Source organism: Taudactylus pleione, unplaced genomic scaffold, assembly GCF_031769625.1.
Source record: "Taudactylus pleione unplaced genomic scaffold, aTauple2 ptg000290l, whole genome shotgun sequence".
Taxonomy (NCBI): domain Eukaryota; kingdom Metazoa; phylum Chordata; class Amphibia; order Anura; family Myobatrachidae; genus Taudactylus; species Taudactylus pleione.
Window position 1 is genome coordinate 11,149,445 of NW_028284692.1, and position 13,427 is coordinate 11,162,871.

Here is a 13,427-nt window from a genome sequence, read left to right on the forward strand (position 1 = left end):
TTATTATTTAACCTGGCTATAGATCCTCTTATCCGCACCTTTTTGCTATGTCAACAATGGCAGGGAATAAATATCGGAAATAACACTTTGAAAGTCTCCGCGTATGCGGATGACTTATTACTGTATTTTGAGAACCCACATTCTGCCATACCTAAACTCCTTCATATCCTGAAAGACTTCCATATTACCTCTGGTTTTTTGATAAATTATAACAAAACAGAGGCCTTGGCCCTACACTCGGACGTCACAAAAAACTGGAAAAATTCTTTCCCATTTAAATGGGCCAAAACAACTCTAAAATACCTAGGCCTTAATATCCCGGCACATCCCTCCGCCCTATACTCAGTCAATTTCCCTGCTTTAATACAACGTACACTTTTAGATTTTAAAAAATGGAAACATCTCCCACTCTCATATCTCGGTAGATGTCAGTTAATTAAAATTATATCTTTTCCTAGGATTTTATATTTTTTTCAGATGCTCCCCTTGCTTCCTTTAGAATCTGATTTAAAATTGATTAACAAAGCGATCAGCAAGTTCATTTGGGCGAACAAAAAACCCAGGATTTCACTATTCAAACTCAGCCAACCACCTGCTTTAGGCGGAATTAATCTCCCTTGCTTAAAATCTTATGCTATTGCGTCAAATTACCGATACGCAATTGACTGGATTAGAGGAACAAATGGATTTGCTGACACGCTAATAGAACAATCTTTTAGTGTTGAAATGCCATTAGCTAGTTTGCTACACACACGACCCTTGTCTCTTCCACCTCACGTAGCACAAAATCTACTACTACATGCTTGGCTTGGCGACGAGCCAGAACTCAAATGAGAGTCCCTCCCAATGTCTCCTTGTTCCTTCCTATCGGCCATAACCCAGGGTTTGATGCTGGTTTTCTAACACAGACTTTCAAAACCTGGAACACACAGGGATTGCGTTACATATATCAATTATTGGATCTCTCCACAATGACTATTTACTCTCATAACCAAATACAGGAAAAATTTCCCTGTATCCAAATCCCTTTATTTATATATTTCCAAATACGTAGTTATGTCAATACTTTACTCCCTAAAATTCCCATTATACCTGGGAAAAATGGTTTGGATGATGTGCTGTCTCGCTGCCTCTCTATGTCATTTTCCACTTCTATGCTATACACCTATATACGCCGGGAAATAAATTTGGAAGTGGAGACGGTGGGATTTGCCAAGTGGCATTCCACATTCCCTACCATACCCCTATCCACCATTTTTAAATCTTTTGTTAGACTTAATAAGCAATTAATTTCGGCTTCATACGCGGAAATGCAGTATAAATTATTGCATCGTGCCTATTTCACCCCCAAATTAAGACTCATCACAGGTACTTCCACAGACTCAAATTGTTTTAAATGTGGTCAACCTGATGCGGATCTAATGCATTGTATGTGGCACTGTGCGGAGGTACAGAGGTTCTGGTCCTTGGTACACACCTATATATCCACCAAGTTGGGAATTGCTTTTGAACTAACACCCGAGTGGGCTATGTGGGATATTGTACCATCATCTGGGTCATCCTGTGCCCCTGGAGGTGCCCGTCTATTACTAGCAAAGATTGCAGCAGCTGCGAAAAAAACAATATTATCTCAATGGATATCCACTGACACTTTAACGCTCAGTCTTTTACAACCTAGAATTACATACCTATTTAATATGGATTGGCTAGAACTATCCCTTAATAAAGACAAGGAAGCAGAGAAGTTCTTTAATATTTGGCTTCCATATGTTCACACATTAACACCTCAGGTTAAAGACACGCTTCGAGCTGCAGTTCAACTTACAGCCTGGTATAATGAAGAAACCTTGTCTTCAGGTGAACCACCATTTTAATTCCTGTATTGTTACGTTCCTCATGGATACATTGTATTGCACATTACTGTTGTGGTCCTGTTGATGTCTTGTCATTTTCTGATCAACATGTTATATTGTTTATTGCGGTTTTACAATAAAAATATGTTTTAAAAAAAAAGAATTATACTACTGCTGCATGTTCTACTCAGTATCACAAATGAAATAATTAGCACCACCTGTAGATCTTTTAACATGTCAGTCAGTAATAAATAACCTGTGCACCAACTAGGAGATCTGGAAAACATGCACTGTTAGGGATGCACTGCTATAGAGCCCAATATGCACATATATAACCAGGGCAGTGCTAGGTTCTTCTGCTTCTCCCAGACTCCTGGACTTGCTCTAATACTCTGGAATGGTGCTCACATCTAAAATAAAAACATTCAGCTCAGCAGGGGCTGGCTGGCAACTTTTAGCCTGGGGGGCAAATGCATGCAGGCGACCCTGGCAGAGGAGTAGCGTGTAGCCACGGTGCCTGAAGAACGTGCGTGCTACGGCGCCGCCCCCCCTCAAGTGTTTCAGGGAGGAGGCGGGTCCATATGGGATTAATGTAAGGTAAAAATAAAGATTAGGGGCAGCCCCCTGTCGTAGTGCCCATATGCAGTGCCCCTGTGTGCCACAGGAGATAACACCCTTATGCAGGCCTCCAGTAGTGCCCCCAGTAGTGATCCCCCCCTATGCAGTGCCCCTTGTGCCCCCAGTAGTGGTCCCCCCTGTTCAGTGCCCCCAGTAGTAGGCCCCTTATATAGTGCCCCTAATAGTGGTACCCCCTATGCAGTGCCCCCAGTAGCAGTACACCCCCCCATGCAGTGCCCCCAATAGTGGTAACCCTTATGCAATGTCCCTTAAATAGTGGCCCCAGGTGTAGTCTCCCCCCTATGCAGTACCCCCAGTATTGCCCTTTATATAGAGCCCCCAGCAGTGGTCCCTCGCAGTGCCCCCAGTGATAGTCCCCTCCCCCTATGTAGTGCCCCTAGTAGTAGTCCCCTCCCCCCTATGCAGTGCCCCTCGTAGTAGTCCCCTCCCCTTGTAGTGCCCCTAGTAGTAGTAGTAGTCCCCCCTTGTAGTTCCCCCAGTAGTAGTAGTCCCCCCCTTGTAGTGCCCCCACTAGTAGTAGTCCCCCCCTTGTAGTGCCCCCATAGTAATCCCCCCCTGGTAGTGCCACCATAGAAATCCCCCCCCTGGTAGTGCCCCCACAGTAATCCCCCCCTTGGTAGTGCCCCCATAGTAACCCCCCCCCTTGGTAGTGCCCCCATAGTAATCCCCCCCCTTGGTAGTTCCCCCATAGTAATCCCCCCCTTGGTAGTGCCCCCTTAGTAATCCCCCCCCTAGTAGAGAGAGACTTAATAAAAAAATAAAAAAAAACACTTACCTGAAACTCCCGCTCCTGGTCCCGACGCTTCCACCGGCTCCTCTGGCCGCTTTGCATTATGGGAGAGACGTCATCATGACGACGGCTCTCCCATTACCCACTGCGGGAGCCGGAAGATGGCTCCCTCAGTGGGAGCAGCGGCAGCCGCTGAGAGTCTGACAGACTCTCAGCGGCTGCTGATTACAGCAAACACACAGCTGCCGGCTCCGGCGGCTGTGTGTTTGTGCTGTGTAGCGCTGACCGGACTCCGTCCGGTCAGCGCTACACACGCGGTGCAGTCTGTGTCACAGTGACACAGACTGCAGCGGCCCGCATGACGCTGCGGCCCGGGGGGCACATGGCACCCTGCCCCCCGGCCCAGCCCGCCACTGCAGCTCAGGCAGGATGGACCTACTGCCGCATCTAATGGCTTACTGTGATAGCTGGCCCTGTATATGCTGGAATTATGACACACAATACACTTTGTATGACGCATATTAAAGCTGGATAAGTGCTAATTCTACCCTCTTCATGGACTGGCCACACTCACTCTAAAATCAAGCAGTTGGAAACCCCCGTCTAGAAATCCTGCATTTGCCACTGCCAAGAGCATGAATGACATAGACATAGACAAAGGTAGCCTCTGTTACTCACCTGCCTCTGGGAACTTATAGTTGACATGGCACCACTGTATAGGGTAGTCTCTACCACGCTTCTTCTAATTATGCTTGCGGTATAAGTGAAAGTCCTCTGTACCAATCAATTGTGGGTGGCCACCAATTCGATATAAAACACAGATATATGTGCAAATAACAGCAAGAATTCTCCTATTAGTCCTGAATTCTTTACCAAGTTAAATGGAGACCGGCACATTCATGTTTCCTATACCGAATGAAATGCGTTAGCAAAGGAGAGAGTTGGGAGATTACGTGACCTTTACCTAAGTAACAAGCAGAATCAGGACATCAGTAAAGAAGTCGGGACTAACTGGAGACTTCTCGCTGTACTTGTGCATACCTTACACTGTGGTGCCATGTGAACCAAAGGTGCTTGGAGTGACAGTGGCTTCGGCTGTCATTGTCATTCATGCTCTTGGAGTCCAAATTTCCATGTGTCTTTCTTTACTAAAAAACTGATGGGGTACTCACCCCATTTATCTATGTGTCTTTACTGAAAACCTGATGGGGTACTCACATTTGTTTGCTATAGCTATTAATCTGTTCCTGAGCTTTTGCTCACAAGAGAGTGTATTAAAAAATTAGACCTATGTTTTGAAATTATTATAATAAACAGAGGAAATGTTTTATTGCAGGTGGAAAAACAAAGGTCTGATCTTGCTCGGGAGCTCGATGACCTCCATGACCGATTCGAAGAGATTGGAGGATCAGCTGCCTCTCAGGTACAGTATTACTGCAAACATTTTATATTAAATATCAAACTGTTCCTGAAGTTAACTATCAGGAGTCAATTAAATTAGCCCCAAGATTCCATATTAGTCTTGCACCTTATTTTTCCGGGTAAAGTGTAGATAATGATCATTACTAATTTTTACTTGCAACTCAAAAGGGTGTGAGCAAAAATGGGCAATGTTATCATTACAGTAAATGCCATTTTGTGAGCATAAAGATAACATGGAAGGTCATTGCAGAACTTTGCAGCTAATTAAATAGCACCCTAAATCTTAAGTATATGCACAGTGTTACAGAATATTTCCTTATTCACCAATTTTAGATTTGTCACAAGCTATATCCCAACACCCATAGTTGTATACATTGGCTAATAAGTTAATTAATTCTATAAGTTAAATCAATAGGTAATTAAGTAAACCAATCTGTATATGTATGCATATAGATGTATAATTGTGTTTGACTTTAAGTCATTATGTATATGTAGAGAAACAGGTTGTCCTTGCATAGACTAGGTATTGAGTTTAGAAACTCAAGTCAGAATAGTTACTGTATGTTAATCAGAACTGGCTTACTTTTGATCTACATTGAGAAAAAGACAACAGATCCATTTGTTGTCAACAAGTTTAATTTGATCAAGTCAGCTACAGCTGTGCCCAGTTACATATTTACTGCTTGTCCGGTAAATCGTGCCCGCATGGCGCGAGTCGCACACCCTTGAACATTCTGCGTTCGCACCCGTGACCCCATAGGATTGCATTGTGCGATCGCAGTGCGCGCCATAGCGTACCGTAACGTATGCAGCTGTAAGTAATCGCATGGTGCGATACGTGCGCACGTTTGAGGCGTGATCAGCAACGATGTAACAGGGTGCATCTGTAGATTGTGAAAAGTCCAAATATGCTAAATCATATGCCAATGTCTCATTATAAATTAAAATGCAAAGATCATAGAGTCTTGACCTAAATTACAATTCTATGTAACAATGGATTGAATGCAAAGGCCTATTTCACACCTGCCGGTTTTGCCCGGCCAGCAAAAAATCAGGCAGAAGCCGGTCGTTTTTTTCAGGCACTCAGTGCCTTTCACATGCAGTGGCTTTGAGCCATTTTCTTTTACTTCATCTACTGGGCATGTGCAGCAGTAGTACACGCCGGCCGGTGTGTGAAAGGAAACATTGTTTCCTATACTCCACTGGCTTGCAGGGACGTGCAGGCACGGCAGCCGTCCTTCACAGTGGATATTCCCGGCTGTACCGCAGCGAACGTGCCGTGTGAAAAGACCCATCAGGTTCCTTGTTTAATTAAATTTTACACCCAGCAAAAAAACATCAGTTTTTTTTCCGGCAGGCCAAAACCAACAGGTGTGAAATAGCCCTTATTTGGTTGTTTAACAAGGTGGTGTCTCAATAGAATTGAATAAAGATATATGCCTTTGTAGGAAGTGATGTATGCATACCTTAATGTACAGAACAAAGAGTATACACATAAGGTTATGTCACTTTGTAGCATACCATGAGAAAAGACCAGATAGAGAAGATTAGGCATATAAAAATGAGTTGTTAGTCAAAGGGATACTGGTCAGAGAAGGAAGAAGGAGTGAGGAACAGAAGGAGATGGAAGCCAGAGGCACACACACAAGACGGTATATATTGTACGTATTATTATATATCATATGGTGTTTATTGGCCTGAATATATGTAATCCACATGCCATGCGGTTTTCTATCCCCCAAATACCCCATAGCTCCCTCACACCAACCTCTATCATATCTGTCTCTCTCCCTCTTTTGACAATGTGAAAATTCCTTTAATAATATATGTGAAAATTATTGAATAATCATTTGTTAATGAAATACACTTCACTTTACTTTATTAAATTTTGTTGCAATCTTTCTTGAATAGAATTATCTTAATGATTTAAAGGTATATTTTTTTCTGGGTGTGACCTTTGCGAGTAAGTTATTAAAAAGTATATAATTAGTTACTAATTATAATAAATGATTAATTGATAAAATACTATTGGGCATATTCAATTAGGTGCGAAAAGTCGGCAGCTTTTCGCATGCTGAACGTTTCTCCATCATCGCTGGTTTTACCAGCAGAAAAGGTTCGCGCGTCTCACCTCTTGAATTCCAAAGGACGCGACAACGGGACCTGGTGAAACTCAAACAGGCGATAAGTGCTGTTAGTTTTGGGGAAATCAGCCTGATACCCCCCAAAAGATGCACTAACATTGGGGATCACTATAGATACCCCCGAATAGCCCTACTGGGAGATATTTGGGATACTTAAATGCTCTCAATAGCTGCTAAGTAGCGTCTTTGCACAAGTGGTGAAGAATAGCATTTTGCAGGGTTTTTTTGAGAAAATAAGTAGTCCCAACAAATTTGGGGTGCATGAAAATGGATGCAAGCATATTTTAAAGTTGCTAATGTGAAGTTTAAAAAAAAACTTTAAAAATCCACCTCCCGCAAGCACCTGCAATCTTAAAAATACCTGGGGCATACTTGGGGGCCCCCCTGGAGTTTATTTCACTAGTTTTTAGTTTGTCCCCAACTTTGTACTTTTTCGCCCCCTTTTTCAAAGACATTTTTAGGAGTGTTTTTTTTAAAGTTTTTTTTTTACTTTTTTTGACACAGTTTAGCTTTCGGTGGCTGTCCCAAGAGATCAGGGGATTCCCACAAGTTTGCACCCCAAAACCCAAAATCTGCACCTTTTTCCACCAGCTCTCATAGGCAAATCTTTTTCGCCTATTCCAATGCATTGACTTTCCGCTCTGGCAAAAAGTCTTTGGAATTGAACACGGGGCGAAATTACGTCACCAGCAAAACTTTTTCACCGAAAACGGCCTTTTCGCACCTAATTGAATATGGCCCTATATTTGCTTCAGTAATGATATTAATACAGATGTGTACATATTCAACTCACCAATGTGCGCCTTATTGACAAATGCACCTTATTCGCAAAGTGCAAATAGGATGCACAAACAAGTTCTGCTGAGTAAAAGGATATGCAGCCTGCCTATGTTCTGTGTGTGGCTGCAGGTGCATCTGCATGTGAAATTAGACGCATTTGAAGATAAAAAGATGCTCGGCGTTATCGAGTCACAAGGTTTTAGAGGAACATCACTGCTAATTGTATCTGCCGCTAAATTTATGTGGATAAGGCAGTGGTTCCCAACCTGTGCGCAGTGGCACCCTGGGGTGCCTCGGGACACTTGCAGGGGTGCCTCAGGTTGGTTGTCCAGCACAAAATAAAATTATTTATTGTCAATATAATCTAAATATGTGGACAAACAGAAGCACAATCCTGTCCACCACCACATAACTAAGGATGGCATGTAAACACAATTTACTTCACTTTACTACATATTTTAATGTATTTCTCAATAACAAACGTTTGGCTTAGGGGTGCCGTGAAAAGAATGCTGATACTCTAGGGCACCGTGATTCAAAAATGTTTGGGAACCACTGGGATAAGGGATTCCCAGGCCAGACATAATGACCTCACCATCTATAGTCTATATTATTTTCACTCATTCCTACATGGATCTTTCAATGCTGTTAAAAATGTCAAAAATTATATTTAAACCACTTGATAATGTAAAACCTTAACCCCTCCCTTCCTCCATTTAATGTCAAAGTTTTTAAACTTTAATAGCTACTAGGCCCACAGTGCGCTGAAGGAATTTCAGTAGTGTAGTGTTATGGAATAACTGGCCCCCTGAGTATAATTTAATGTTGTATAGTACAAACTGTAGAAATCCCTGACACTTGAAAGCACTAAATCACATTCAAAAAGTTAATTCCAAATATGAATATTTGCCAATAGAATATCCTATGTTTGAGCTTTATTTTAGCTGTTTCACTGCTGCTCTCATCAGTTGAGCAAAATAATCGGTAATATCGGACCCATACGCACACTTGCAGAATCCCAAACCTTTCTCAGAAATTGCTAACTTCCACACATGCTATGAGACCTCACACTGCGTATGCCTTCACAGTGGCTAATTTATGCACACCCCTGCAACGGCGTGCAAATGCACTGGCATGCCTACATTTCCCCGACCCTCCGTCACCACCCTGAAACGGTGCTTCCTGTCAATTACTCTGCGAGGGGTCTGCGTAGCCTCTTCGATTGCAGTCCCGATCGCAACAGCTAGTTCATGCACGCGCACTGCGATGCATGCGGCGAACGCAACAATCGTCCGATTGCGTATTAGCAACTGCTATCCTTGCTGAATCAGGCCCATTGTTCACAAATTAACCATGATACTAGAAATGTGAGCTGCCGATCACCCTTGTGTTTTGGTATAGGTTTTGGCTCTGAAACCATTTTCTGTTTTGGCTTCGCCCACAATTCTATGTGTGTTTTGCTTTTGGATGTCATTAAAAAATGGTCAAATCATGTAATATGTAGTGTTTTGTAGTTCCTACATAACTAATAATATCATTAGTGTTAATTTATAGCAATTTACAGTACATTTTATAAATGAACACCTCAAAACTTTCAATATTTTCATTTTTCATCAATATTATCCAAAGGCTGCAGGAAGCTGGCTGTCTAAACCTAATGATAGAGCAGTGTCAAAAACTCAGGGCCTGATTCAGACCCGGTCGCAAGCGCTGAGCGCTCGCAGCCGGGTCGATGGTGGCCCAGAGCGCATACGCACGACGGAGCCGGCTCGGTCGTGCGCATGCGCGAGACCCAGATAGTGACGGGCAAGCCGTTGCTCCGGGTCTCGTACCAAAGGGGGCGTGCAGTCGATGTTGAGTGACAGCACGCCCCCTTTGGTGGGCGGGCCAGGGGAGTGGCTGCCCAAATGGAGGCATTCCCATGTGAACGCCTCCTTTTGGGGGCAGCCCCACTGACATCACGAGTGATGTCAGTGGGAGAGATTTCGGCTCTGTTAGAGCCAAAATCTCTCTGGGGCTTGCGGCAACGAGACCCTACCACAAGGGCCTCGTCGCAAGCCCAATGGTCGCGATGGTCTTATAGAACTTGGTAACCCTATGATTGTGTCTGACATAACGGGCCTGATTCAGAGCCGGACGCTCTGACAAGAGCGCTCGCTCTGAATCAGGGCCCTCCTTCCTAAAATTGGAGCGGCCTCCTGACCACTCGCATAGCTGTGGGTGACCACCCACAGCTTATGCGAGCGGCCAAAAAGATGGTCGCGATGGTCAAGACCATCGCGACCATCGGGCTTGCGATGAGACCCTGCGGTAGGGTCTCGCTGCCACAAGCCCAGGAGTGCTTTTGGCTCGCCAAATGCACTCCCACTGACATCACTAGATGTCAGTGGGGCCGGACCCAGACGGTAGGCGTTCCCATGGGAACGCCTCCGTCTGGGCAGCAACGCCCCCGGCACGCCCACCAAAGGGGACGTGCTGTCGCTCACCATCGACAGCACGCCCCCTTTGGTGCGAGACCCATAGCGACGGCTGGCCGTCATGCGCATGCGCACTAGGGCACCATCGACCCGCTTGCGAGCGCTCAGCGTTCGCGAGCGGGTCTGTATCAGGCACAACATTTCTACAAAACTTCTGTATGTGAATATAACAGGAAGCTCTAATACCAACTGTCCAGTACTCAACTGGTCTTCACAAACAAAACCATCGTCTTTGTGAAAACAAGGTGTTTAGTATCAAAGAAAAGGAGGCCAGCAATGAGAATTTTGTGAGCTGTGAAAATGCTGTAATATCAATGAAAGAAGACTGTGATGGAAGCTTAAGTTTTGAGGAAAGGAAGTTTTCTGACATACAGTATTCATGCCTAAAGAACAGTTAATGAAGAAATTAAAGTATTCCTCATTCTTGTCATTAAAGAGAGATGCAAAGGTCCATACTTTACAAAAGTTATCTAATAAGGAAAGCAGTACTTTCTGGAAAACTGTGAATGTATGACAAATAATACAATATGTCTGCAGATAAATTAAAAATTGCAAAAGAAGGTGAGAAGTTTAAAATAGCTGGAGTGAGCACTTTGAGCGCCTGATTCAGAGCTGGACGCTATTTGCGCTCGCTCGTTCAGAAAAAGGGGCCGGCTATTTAAATTGAGCGCTCGCTCTTTGCGGTCTGTTGACGCCTCTATGTCTGAGTGAGCGAACGAAACATGCGCTCGCTATTTTGTAAAGACGCCCCCTGGCCGCTCGCATCATACGTCATCTCCGCTATTTATTAGATTAATCGAGTACATCGAAAGGCGTCTGAACTGCTCGCAGTGCTTGTGGTTGGATTTTCCTACCGCAATAATGCGAACAGTTCAGGCTAAGAAACAACCAAGTGACATGGTCGATGACGCTGCTTTGTTAATAATGCACACCCTTAAAATGCCCGTTTTGACCGTTTGGCACGCCTGCGTTCGGATCTCCACTCCCCGTTTTCAAGCACCTTCCCCTGTTACCACCCACAAACGCCTCATCCTGTCACTCAGATTAGCAGGCACTCGCAATTTTGCGAACACACGTTTTCCGACCGCACTGACTGGTTGGCGCATGCGCATTATGACCCATACGAATGCGCAGATGTGCGAACATCGCTCGGAGCGAACGAGTGGCCGCTTACGAGCTGCTCTGAATCAGGCCCTCAGTTCTTCAGCGGCGAGAGCAGGATATGTCCCTCAGAGGAAAAAGAGATCCGGCACTGCGGAAGAGACCAGAAGGCGCCACACTCAAACAAGACTTCTGGGAAAGCAGGAAAAGACTGTCGGTTGGCATCTGAGTCCTTAGGATGGTGACAGCTCCCAACGAAGGAGGAAACTGAGAACCAAGGAGGCTTGCTGTGGTGGTGGTAATGAAGCCCCCACCGCAGTCTTTTCCCCCGAACAGGGTGTTTGTGTGTGCCTACCAGTGACGTGCAGTCAGGTGAGTCAGAGCTTTTCCTGTCATACTTAGGTATACTCCACAATTTTTACTACAAAAATTATAATAAAAATTTAAGAAAATATTATATATATATTGTGGTGAGAGGGGTTGTCTCTCACCTGAATTACCTGCATTCTGGTGGAATCAGCTCCTTCCAAGGGAGGCTGGAGTGAAACCTGTGCATTCTGCATTAGCAGTGGAGGTGTGGAATTCCAGGGTTTCACATTTACACAGACCCAGCTGGAATAATCACTGGATCACAGGAAGGGTTTAAAACTCTCCCACACCTGATGCTCATTGCCCTGATGCTGAGTATCAGCCAGGCAGTAGGGACACAGTGTTGTAGTGCCAGGGTCCAAGGGCTATGCTCGGAGAGCATGCCCAAATTGTGGCTGCAAGCCACTGCTGACTGATTAGCACAAGGAGTGCTGAGACTTTTATGTATGTTTGTTTGTTTGTTTATTTTATGTTATGTACCTGTATGTGTGCAGGCCTCACGAGAGGATCCGACGTCAGGGCTCCACAAGTTTAGGGCAGACCGCAGTGAGAGCAGTCTGCTCTATACAGTAAGCGACCAGTTTTACAGGTCACATAATGGATAGGCCCCTTAATAAACGCGCAGCCGCCAGACTCTCATTGGCTGATGCGTCCACGGAGGGAGCCGGCTGGAGCTCATTCATGAGCTCCGCCTTCCGGGTCCCCCCACTGCGGACAGCAGGAGCGGACAGCAGCAATCGCGACAGGAGCAGGGGATTCTGGTAAGTTTTTTTCTCTCCTTTGTGTGTGTGTGTGTGTGTAAGGGGCCGCTACTGGGTGCACGGTATAGGGGGGTGCTACTGGGGGCAATGCAGCATAAGGGGGACTACTAAGGGGGCAATGTAGCATAAGGGGGACTACTAAGGGGCAATGCAGCATAAGGGTACTACTAAGGGGGCAATGCAACATTGGGGGGACTACTAAGGGGGCAATGCAGCATTGGGGGGACTACTACTGGGGGCAATGCAGCACAAGGGGGACTACTACTGGGGGCACTGCATATGGGGACCACTACTGTGGGCACTGCTGTGACGTGGTCTAAATTGACGGTAAATGACTGGAAATTGGGGTCAATAATACTCTAGGGGAAAAAAAAGCCCAAATTATGTGATTTTAGCTTTTTTTGTCAATTTTTGTAAAAAAATACAAATCCAAAGCCAGTCACAGCAGGTTTGGCACATCCAAATCAAAAGCCAGACAACGAATCAGAGCTAAATCCAAATCTAGCAAAAATGGTCTGGTACACATCCCTACTATAAACTGCTGCACCTTTGTATAATTCCCACATGAACCCTCGGCTTCATATATGTATCTGTAAATCTGGCTCTGATACTACAGTAGCTAGTACCTCCCCAGACTTTTATCTCACTGCACGTCACTGGTGCCTACCCTCCTAGAGAAACAGGTCGTGGTAGTTTTTAAAATGTTGTGTGGTAAAGTTAAGAAATTAAACACTAATTCTGCAATGAAAGTAGCATTGGATCCAAAATCACATGTCTTCAGGGTCCATAGGGTCCATCTACCTTTGGGTATGTAGTTGGAGTGATCCATTGCACCAAATAGCTTACAGCTTTGAAGCTACCAGCATGCACTGGTCATCCTCCCTATATACCCTGCCCCCAGCCACAAGCATTCAGTTTTTTTGTTTGGTGTGCGACAAGTATCCAGACTCACCGTTTTGACAGTGGGACTGCCTAGGCAGTCCCAGGCATTTTTCTTTTTTAATTTACCTTAGTTTTTTGAACTTTTGAGTTAGCAGTATTTGGCGCCGTTTACGACGCATATACTGTGACTCCTCCTACCTCCGCCGATGCCGAAATGCCAGCACAGCTACATACCCTGGGGATTTCAGCGGACCTCAGCGTGGCTTAGC

General features: G+C 44.9%; 1 protein-coding gene across 1 annotated transcript in view; it reads left to right on the top strand.

Moving 5' to 3' along the window:
- LOC148511899 (myosin heavy chain, skeletal muscle-like) overlaps positions 1–13,427 on the top strand; it is a 319,183-nt gene that overhangs the window by 127,875 nt on the left and 177,881 nt on the right. The window contains exon 5 of the mRNA XM_088482738.1: positions 4,559–4,645. Coding sequence (XP_088338864.1) covers positions 4,559–4,645 — 87 coding nt within the window. The remainder of the gene's footprint in view (positions 1–4,558; positions 4,646–13,427) is intronic.